This window comes from Dendrobates tinctorius, unplaced genomic scaffold (genome assembly GCF_039654945.1).
Source record: "Dendrobates tinctorius isolate UK_male_01 unplaced genomic scaffold, ASM3965494v1 ptg000136l, whole genome shotgun sequence".
Taxonomy (NCBI): Eukaryota; Metazoa; Chordata; class Amphibia; order Anura; family Dendrobatidae; genus Dendrobates; species Dendrobates tinctorius.
This window is the reverse complement of record NW_027361804.1, coordinates 5,529,321-5,540,988: the sequence shown is the minus strand read 5'-3', so window position 1 is coordinate 5,540,988 and position 11,668 is coordinate 5,529,321. Positions and strand designations below refer to the sequence as shown.

Here is an 11,668-nt window from a genome sequence, read left to right as displayed (position 1 = left end):
GCCCCCATAATACTTCCCCAATACCAGGATACCTGCTCCTGGGCCCCCATAATACTTCCCCAATACCAGGGTACCTGCTCCTGGGCCCCCATAATACTTCCCCAATACCAGGATACCTGCTCCTGGGCCCCCATAATACTTCCCCAATACCAGGGTACCTGCTCCCGGGCCCCCATAATACTTCCCCAATACCAGGGTACCTGCTCCTGGGCCCCCATAATACTTCCCCAATACCAGGGTACCTGCTCCTGGGCCCCCATAATACTTCCCCAATACCAGGGTACCTGCTCCTGTGCCCCCATAATACTTCCCCAATACCAGGGTACCTGCTCCTGGGCCCCCATAATACTTCCCCAATACCAGGGTACCTGCTCCTGGGCCTCCATCATGTGTCCCCGACAGACAGCACTCAGGAATGGTGAGATCGGGCCTCACCTGAGCTCCCAGGTCAGAGCAGGTGCAGGCAGGTGACCCGGGGGTGAGTGACAGGTGCCCGCCCGTTGTCGCAGGCCGTGATCTGGCAGGGAGGGGCCGGGGCTCGGAGCTCCCCCTCCCCAGGTGCGATGTGCAGGTCCCGGGAGTGGCGATGCCACCAAGATAACGACACGAGAGGGAGGGAAGCAGCAGGTTGCAGGGAGGGGAGAGTCGCCCGCAGAGACACAGGTGAGATCAGGAAGGACCCGGGCTGAGCACAAAGGAGCGCGGCGACACCAGAGAGCGGCAGGAAAGGTGACACCGCCTGCAGCGGAGAGCCGCGAGCACACCCCGGGACCTGTCACCGGCCGCCGCACCCCGGACACCTGACAGCCCGATCCTTCTACAGCTGGAAATCTTCTAATGGAGGGACAGTGCGGATGAGCCCCCGGAGCTGCACCGGCGGGAGTGCGGCGGCCAGGATGCGGGGTCACCGCCCGCTGCCTCTCAAGAAGTTGCAAAGAAACTTTTGGCTGCTGCTGCTGTTCGCCGTCCTGCTGCTGGCGGTCTGCACGGTGTATCTGCAGCGGGAGGCGCATTCCAGCGGGAGCCCCATCAACCGCAGTAAGTGGCGACGATCCCCGGCACTGCGCGCGGCTGTCAGGCAGAAGCTCAATGGCCGCTGCCATTCCCGGCCCCGTCTGTAACGCACAGGAGGTCCAGAACCCGAGGAAGAAGGAGGCCATCACCCAGTCTCTGCCCGCAAGGAAGGAGAAGTATAGCTAGCACCCTCCCATCCCTAACACTGGAGGACTACAACTCCCAACATGACCAGACCTCTGATAAGGGCGTACAGCAGCAATTATATACAGGAGAAGCCCAGGTTATACCGGCTGTACATATATAATTATATACAGGAGATACCCAGGTTATACCGGCTGTACATGTATAATTATATACAGGAGATGCCCAGGTTATACCAGCTGTACATATATAATTATATACAGGAGAAGCCCAGGTTATACCAGCTGTACATATATAATTATATACAGGAGAAGCCCAGGTTATACCAGCTGTACATATATAATTATATACAGGAGATGCCCAGGTTATACCAGCTGTACATATATAATTATATACAGGAGATGCCCAGGTTATACCGGCTGTACATATATAATTATATACAGGAGATACCCAGGTTATACCGGCTGTACATGTATAATTATATACAGGAGATGCCCAGGTTATACCAGCTGTACATATATAATTATATACAGGAGAAGCCCAGGTTATACCAGCTGTACATATATAATTATATACAGGAGAAGCCCAGGTTATACCAGCTGTACATATATAATTATATACAGGAGATGCCCAGGTTATACCAGCTGTACATATATAATTATATACAGGAGATGCCCAGGTTATACCGGCTGTACATATATAATTATACACAGGAGATGCCCAGGTTATACCAGCTGTACATATATAATTATATACAGGAGATGCCCAGGTTATACCAGCTGTACATATATAATTATATACAGGAGATGCCCAGGTTATACCAGCTGTACATATATAATTATATACAGGAGATACCCAGGTTATACAAGCTGTACATATATAATTATATACAGGAGATGCCCAGGTTATACCAGCTGTACATATATAATTATATACAGGAGATGCCCAGGTTATACCAGCGGTAGATATATAATTATATACAGGAGATACCCAGGTTATACAAGCTGTACATATATAATTATATACAGGAGAAGCCCAGGTTATACCAGCTGTAGATATATAATTATATACAGGAGATGCCCAGGTTATACCAGCTGTACATATATAATTATATATAGGAGATGCCCAGGTTATACCAGCTGTACATATATAATTATATACAGGAGATGCCCAGGTTATACCAGCTGTACATATATAATTATATACAGGAGATGCCCAGGTTATACCAGCTGTACATATAGAATTATATATAGGAGATGCCCAGGTTATACCAGCTGTACATATATAATTATATACAGGAGATGTCCAGGTTATACCAGCTGTACATATATAATTATATACAGGAGATACCCAGGTTATACCAGCTGTACATATATAATTATATACAGGAGATGCCCAGGTTATACCGGCTGTACATATATAATTATATACAGGAGATGCCCAGGTTATACCAGCTGTACATATATCATTATATACAGGAAATGCCCAGGTTATACCAGCTGTTCATATATAATTATATACAGGAGATACCCAGGTTATACCGGGTTCTAGCCCTGTGTTTTTCCTCCTTGTTTCTGCTGGTTCCAGCAGGTTGTTTACCAGTGTGCGGCCGGGTCCCGGGGTCAGGGGTGGTTCTGGCAGCAGCTGTGTCAGGTATAACATGAGCACTGGAGCATCCTCCCCTGCGCCTCCTGGACCAGCTGCTCTTATAATTAATCCCTTTGAGCTTTGTATAATGGGAGGAAACATCACAGTCCGGGAACTGACAGCGAGCGGCCGCCATAAACGTAGTAATGATAATCTTTATTTTTATATAGCGCCGTTAATTCCACAGCGCTTTACACACATTATCATCACTGTCCCCGACGGGGTTCACAATCTAAATTCCCTATCAGTATGGCTTTCGAATGTGGGAGGAAACTGGAGATCCCGGAGGAAACCCACGCAAACACAGGGAGAACATACAAATTCTTTGCAGATGTTGTTCTTGGTGGGATTTGAACCCAGGAGCCCAGCGCTGCAAGGCTCCAGTGCTAACCACTGAGCCACCATACAGTGCTATCCACTGAGCCACCATACATTGCTAACCACTGAGACACCATACAGTGCTAACCACTGAGCCACCATACAGTGCTAAACACTGAGCCACCATACAGTGCTAAACACTGAGCCACCATACAGTGCTATCCACTGAGCCACCATACAGTGCTAACCACTGAGCCACCATACAGTGCTATCCACTGAGCCACCATACAGTGCTAACCACTGAGCCACCATACAGTGCTAACCACTGAGCCACCATACAGTGCTAACCACTGAGCCACCATACAGTGCTATCCACTGAGCCACCATACAGTGCTAACCACTGAACCACCATACAGTGCTATCCACTGAGCCTCCATACAGTGCTAACCACTGAGCCACCATACAGTGCTATCCACTGAGCCACCATACAGTGCTAACCACTGAGCCACCATACAGTGCTATCCACTGAGCCACCATACAGTGCTAACCACTGAGCCACCATACAGTGCTATCCACTGAGCCACCATACAGTGCTAACCACTGAGCCACCATACAGTGCTATCCACTGAGCCACCATACAGTGCTAACCACTGAGCCACCATACAGTGCTAACCACTGAGCCACCATACAGTGCTAACCACTGAGCCTCCATACAGTGCTAACCACTGAGCCACCATACAGTGTTAACCACTGAGCCACCATACAGTGCTATCCACTGAGCCACCATACAGTGCTAACCACTGAGCCACCATACAGTGCTATCCACTGAGCCTCCATACAGTGCTAACCACTGAGCCACCATACAGTGCTAACTACTGAGCCACCATACAGTGTTAACCACTGAGCCACCATACAGTGCTATCCACTGAGCCACCATACAGTGCTATCCACTGAGCCTCCATACAGTGCTAACCACTGAGCCTCCATACAGTGCTATCCACTGAGCCTCCATACAGTGCTATCCACTGAGCCACCATACAGTGCTATCCACTGAGCCACCATACAGTGCTAACCACTGAGCCACCATACAGTGCTAACTACTGAGCCTCCATACAGTGCTAGCCACTGAGCCACCATACAGTGCTAACCACTGAGCCTCCTTACAGTGCTAACCACTGATCCACCATACAGTGCTAACCACTGAGCCACCGTGCTGCCAAGCACTTGTTCTAGCATTTATTCAGTCAGTGCAGGATTTATGAGGAATGTCAGCTTCTCCCCTGTCTAAAATGGCTGATAACGGAACACTAGATCAACATGAAATTTAGAGGATCGGGCATGTAGAATTATTATGTCTGATCATTTTGTTCGAGGGAGAGATTAGCAGCAGTTTACTCCAGTCTTCCAATGGAAGCAAAAGATGCATGCTTAACTCAGCGAGCGTGCATGTATAAGGGGTCGGGAGATTCTCGGCTGCACACGATCTGATGTGTCTTTTAAAGAAGAAGAAACCAAAATGTGTAAATACAAAGAAACATTGTGTCCCTTTATGCATCTTCTCCTTAAGCTGGTGGAGCTTCCTCTGCTTCCCCAGGTGAGGAAGTGCCCGTCTGTCTCTGTGCCCTTTATTATTATACATTTTTATATTGCCATTTATTCCATGGCGCTTTACATGTGAAAAGGGGAAATATAGACAAGTATAATGAACATGAGCAATACAAGGCACACATACAGTTGTGGCCCAAAGTATTGACACCCCTGTAATTCTGTCAGATAATACTCAGTTTCTTCCTGAAAATGATTGCAAACACAAATTCTTTGCTATTATTATCTTCATTTGATTTGTCTTAAATGAAAAAACACAAAAGAGAATGAAGCAAAAAGCAAAACATTGATCATTTCACACAAAACTCCAAAAATGGGCGAGACAAAAGTATTGGCACCCTCAGCCTAATACTTGGTTGCACAACCTTTAGCCAAAATAACTGCGACCAACCGCTTCCGGTAACCATCAATGAGTTTCTTACAATGCTCTGCTGGAATTTTAGACCATTCTTCTTTGGCAAACTGCTCCGGGTCCCTGATATTTGAAGGGTGCCTTCTCCAAACTGCCATTTTTAGATCTCTCCACAGGTGTTCTATGGGATTCAGGTCTGGACTCATTGCTGGCCACCTTAGAAGTCTCCAGTGCTTTCTCTCAAACCATTTTCTAGTGCTTTTTGAAGTGTGTTTTGGGTCATTGTCCTGCTGGAAGACCCGTGACCTCTGAGGGAGACCCAGCTTTCTCACACTGGGCCCTACATTATGCTGCAAAATTTGTTGGTAGTCTTCAGACTCCATAATGCCATGCACACGGTCAAGCAGTCCAGTGCCAGAGGCAGCAAAGCAACCCCAAAACATCAGGGAACCTCTGCCATGTTTGACTGTAGGGACCGTGTTTTTTTCTTTGAATGCCTCTTTTTTTCTCCTGTAAACTCTATGTTGATGCCTTTGCCCAAAAAGCTCTACTTTTGTCTCATCTGACCAGAGAACATTCTTCCAAAACGTTTTAGGCTTTTTCAGGTAAGTTTTGGCAAACTCCAGCCTGGCTTTTTTATGTCTCGGGGTAAGAAGTGGGGTCTTCCTGGGTCACCTACCATACAGTCCCTTTTCATTCAGACGCTGATGGATAGTACGGGTTGACACTGTTGCACCCTCGGACTGCAGGGCAGCTTGAACTTGTTTGCATGTTAGTCGAGGTTCTTTATCCAACATCCGCACAATCTTGCGTTGAAATCTCTTGTCAATTTTTCTTTCCCATCCACATCTAGGGAGGTTAGCTACAGTGCCATGGGCTTTACACTTCTTGATGACACTGTGCACGGTAGACACAGGAACATTCAGGTCTTTGGAGATGGACTTTTAGCCTTGAGATTGCTCATGCTTCCTCACAATTTGGTTTCTCAAGTCCTCAGACAGTTCTTTGGTCTTCTTTCTTTTCTCCATGCTCAATGTGGTACACACAAGGACACAGGACAGAGGTGGAGTCAACTTTAATCCATGTCACCTGGCTGCAAGTGTGATTTAGTTATTGCCAACACCTGTTAGGTGCCACAGGTAAGTTACAGGTGCTGTTAATTACACAAATTAGAGAAGCATCACATGATTTTTTGAACAGCGCCAATACTTTTGTCCACCCTCTTTTTTATGTTTGGTGTGGAATTATATCCAATTTGGCTTTAGGACAATTCTTTTTGTGTTTTTTCATTTAAGACAAATTAAATGAAGATAATAATACCAAAGAATTTGTGTTTGCAATCATTTTCAGGAAGAAACTGAGTATTATCTGACAGAATTGCAGGGGTGTCAATACTTTTGGCCACAACTGTAAGTACAGGATGAGAGGGGACCCTGCCCGCGAGGGCTCACAGTCTACAGGGAGGGTGAGGATACAGTAGGAGAGGGTAGAGCAGGTCGTGCAGCGGTTCAGCAGACTGAGGATCATTGCAGGCTGTAGGCTTGTCGGAAGAGGTCGGTCTTCAGGTTCTTTTTGAAGGTTTCCATGGTAGGCGAGAGTCTGATGTGTTGGGGTAGAGAATTCCAGAGTAGGGGAGAAGCACGGGAGAAGTCTTGTATGCGGTTGTGGGAAGAACAGATAAGAGGGGAGTAGAGAAGGAGATCTTGAGATGATCGAAGGTTGCGTGTGGGTAAGTAGCGGGAGACCATGTCACAGATGTAGACAGATGTAGATGTCACACGTCTGTCCCTGTGCCCATCTGTCACTGTGCCTGTCTGTCTCTGTGCCCTTCTGTCCCTGTCTGTGGCTGTCTGTTTCAGTCCCCGTTTGTCTCTGTGTCTCTGTCCCCATCTGTCTCTGTCCCCTTATGTCACCATGCCCTTCTGTCCCTGTCTGTCTCTGTGCCCATCTGTTTCTGTCCCCATCTGTCACTGTGCCAGTCCGTCTCTGTCCCTGTCTGTCTCTGTCCCCGTGTGTCTCTGTGCCCGTCTGTCTCTGTGCCTGTCTGTCTCGGAGCCCGTCTGTCACTGTGCTCATCTGTCACTGACCCCATCTGTCTGTGTGCCCGTCTGTCTCTGTGCCCTTCTGTCCCCGTCTGTCTCTGTCCCCTTCTGTCACTGACCCCGACTGTCTGTGTGCCCATCAGTATGTGTGCCTGTCTGTCTCTATGCCTGTCTGTCTCTGTGCCCATCTGTCTCTGTTCTCGTCGGTGTTTGCTCACTTATTGAAGGACCTGTTTATTTTGGCTGCCAGTCACTTGGCATTATAAAAAGTGTATCCTCCGGCCTGAAATACTACGATCCATCTGACTCTGCAAATAGAAAGACACTAAAGACAATAGCGATGACAAATAAAAGCTGTGACGCTCCGCTAAATACACAAGCCCTGTGCCCCTCACCTGGTGCCAGGGACGCCAGTGCAGGAGCTTTCCAATCTGCCCAGTTTTCCAGGGAAATCCTCACCTTTAATGTTGCAATATAGCAGTACAGAGATAATACACACAGTGATGTCACAGCACAGGGATAACGCACACAGTGATGTCACAGCACAGGGATAATACACACAGTGACGTCACAGTACAGGGATAATACACACAGTGATGTCACAGTACAGGGATAATACAGTGAAGTCACAGTACAGGGGTAATACATACAGTGATGTCACAGAATGGGGGTAATATATACAGTGACGTCACAGTACAGGGATAATACACACAGTGATGTCACAGCACAGGGATAATACACACAGTGATGTCACAGCACAGGGATAATACACACAGTGATGTCACAGTACAGGGATAATACAGTGAAGTCACAGTACAGGGGTAATACATACAGTGATGTCACAGAATGGGGGTAATACATACAGTGACGTCACAGTACAGGGATAATACACACAGTGACGTCCCAGTACAGGGATAATACACACAGTGATGTCACAGCACAGGGATAATACACACAGTGATGTCACAGCACAGGGATAATACACACAGTGATGTCACAGTACAGGGATAATACACACAGTGATGTCACAGTACAGGGATAATACACACAGTGATGTCACAGTACAGGGATAATGCATACATTGATGTCACAGTACAGGGATAATACACCCAGTGATATCACAGTACAGGGATAATACACACAGTGAAGTCACAGTACAGGGGTAATACATACAGTGATGTCACAGAATGGGGGTAATATATACAGTGACGTCACAGTACAGGGATAATACACACAGTGACATCACAGTACAGGGATAATACACACAGTGACGTCACAGTACAGGGATAATACACACAGTGATGTCACAGTACAGGGATAATACACACAGTGATGTCACAGTACAGGGATAATAAACATGGTGATGTCACAGTACAGGGATAATACACACAGTGATGTCAAGGACAGGGATAATAGAAGCAGTGATGTCACGGTACAGGGATAATACACAGTGATGTCACAGCACAGGGATAATACACAAAATGATGTCACGATACAGGGATAATACACGCAGTGATGTCACAGTACAGGGATAATGCACACAGTGATGTCACAGTACAGGGATAATACACACAGTGATGTCACAGTACAGGGATAATACACACAGTGATGTGAAGGACAGGGATAATAGAAGCAGTGATGTCACAGTACAGGGATAACACACAGTGATGTCACAGTACAGGGATAATACACGCAATGGTGTCACGATACAGGGATAATACACGCAGTGATGTTACAGTACAGGGATAATAGACACGGTGATGTCACAGTACAGGGATAATACACACAGTGATGTCACAGTACAGGGATAATACACACAGTGATGTCACAGTACAGAGATAATACACACAGTGATGTCACAGTGCAGGGATAATACACACAGTGATGTCACAGTAAAGGGATAATACACACAGTGATGTCACAGCACAGGGATAATACACACAGTGATGTCACAGCACAGGGATAATACACACAGTGATGTCACAGTACAGGGATAATACACACAGTGATGTCACAGTACAGGGATAATACACACAGTGATGTCACAGTACAGGGATAATGCATACATTGATGTCACAGTACAGGGATAATACACCCAGTGATATCACAGTACAGGGATAATACACACAGTGAAGTCACAGTACAGGGGTAATACATACAGTGATGTCACAGAATGGGGGTAATATATACAGTGACGTCACAGTACAGGGATAATACACACAGTGACATCACAGTACAGGGATAATACACACAGTGACGTCACAGTACAGGGATAATACACACAGTGATGTCACAGTACAGGGATAATACACACAGTGATGTCACAGTACAGGGATAATAAACACGGTGATGTCACAGTACAGGGATAATACACACAGTGATGTCAAGGACAGGGATAATAGAAGCAGTGATGTCACGGTACAGGGATAATACACAGTGATGTCACAGCACAGGGATAATACACAAAATGATGTCACGATACAGGGATAATACACGCAGTGATGTCACAGTACAGGGATAATGCACACAGTGATGTCACAGTACAGGGATAATACACACAGTGATGTCACAGTACAGGGATAATACACACAGTGATGTGAAGGACAGGGATAATAGAAGCAGTGATGTCACAGTACAGGGATAACACACAGTGATGTCACAGTACAGGGATAATACACGCAATGGTGTCACGATACAGGGATAATACACGCAGTGATGTTACAGTACAGGGATAATAGACACGGTGATGTCACAGTACAGGGATAATACACACAGTGATGTCACAGTACAGGGATAATACACACAGTGATGTCACAGTACAGAGATAATACACACAGTGATGTCACAGTGCAGGGATAATACACACAGTGATGTCACAGTAAAGGGATTACGGATAATATACACAGTGATGTCACAGTACAGGGATAATACACACAGTGATGTCACAGTACAGGGATAATGTGCACAGTGATGTCACAGTACAGGGATAATACACACAGTGATGTCACAGTACAGGGATAATGCTCAGTGATGTCACAGTACAGGGATAATACACACAGTGATGTCATAGTACAGGGATAATGCACACAGTGATGTCACAGAACAGGAATAACGCTCACAGTGATGTCATAGTATAGGGAAAATGCACACAGTGATGTCACAGTACAGGGATAATACACACAGTGATGTCAGAGTACAGGGATAATACACACAGTGATGTCACAGTACAGGGATAATACACACAGCGACGTCACAGTACAGGGATAATACACAGTGACGTCACAGTACGGGATAATACGCACACTGATGTCACAGTACAGGGATAATGCGCACAATGATGTCACAGTACAGGGATAATGCACACAGTGATGTCAGAGTACAGGGATAATACACACAGTGATGTCACAGTACAGGGATAATACACACAGCGACGTCACAGTACAGGGATAATACACACAGTGACGTCACAGTACGGGATAATACGCACACTGATGTCACAGTACAGGGATAACGCTCACAGTGATGTCACAGTACAGGGATAATGCCTATAGTAGTGTAACAGGAAAGGTAACTGTGAGACTCTATAACATTTACCATCGGTCCCTTCCCTCATACATAGTCATCAGTGACGGCATCTTATGGTGTCTTGTGACTGCCGCCATAGTTGTGCCCCGGAGCTGATCTTATCCTGGTTCTTACGTCCATTAATAAAACATCACCTGCTCCATTATAACTGAATGACTACGAAGAATAAGAAAGGAAAGTCTGAGCAATGGAGCAGTGAACAATGGGCCCTTTAATGGCGGCCATGAGTATTTTCTACGTCTCGGTGTCTATACCATTAGCGTTGACCTTCACGGCCTCCACTACTTATTTAGCGGCGTCTCCACAAACAGTCGAGTATTCTCGTTACAGCCTGTCTGACTACAACTGAGTCCCTATTGTCATCTTATATCTGTGCGCGAGACCCCGGGGACCTGTATGTGAATCTGTCCATCAGATATGATCGGCAGCACTATTAGCTGCAACACATCAAAAGTGCCTGAACCTTCCTGGCCGAAGATAGCGGCTTCTATCGCGGCAATCCGGGGTAACCGTTACACGAGGCGGTAACCGGACACTATACAGGGGAGAAATCCCATACTCCTGTCCGTGAGACCAAGAATACACCACATACAGACAGTCATGGAGGAAGACACAGCCTGATTACACATATGTACACTGCACAGTACCACTCCTCCTGTATATACACTGCTCAATACCACTCCTCCTGTATATATACACTGCACAGTACCACTCCTCCAGTATATATACACTGCACAGTACCACTCCTCCTGTATATACACTGCACAGTACCACTCCTCCTGTATATATACGCTGCACAGTACCACTCCTCCTGTATATATACACTGCACAGTACCACTCCTCCTGTATATATACACTGCACAGTACCACTCCTCCTGTATATACACCGCACAGTACCACTCCTCCTGTATATATACACTGCACAGTACCACTCCTCCTGTATATACACTGCACAGTACCA

The 11,668-nt window shown here is 46.4% G+C and overlaps 1 protein-coding gene across 1 annotated transcript in view; it reads left to right on the top strand.

Moving 5' to 3' along the window:
- The first annotated feature begins 578 nt into the window (after positions 1-578).
- The window catches only part of B4GALNT3 (beta-1,4-N-acetyl-galactosaminyltransferase 3), a 62,902-nt gene continuing 51,812 nt past the window's right edge, over positions 579-11,668 (top strand). Inside the window, exon 1 of the mRNA XM_073544178.1 lies at positions 579-1,038. Coding sequence (XP_073400279.1) covers positions 855-1,038 — 184 coding nt within the window. The 5' untranslated portion in view covers positions 579-854. The remainder of the gene's footprint in view (positions 1,039-11,668) is intronic.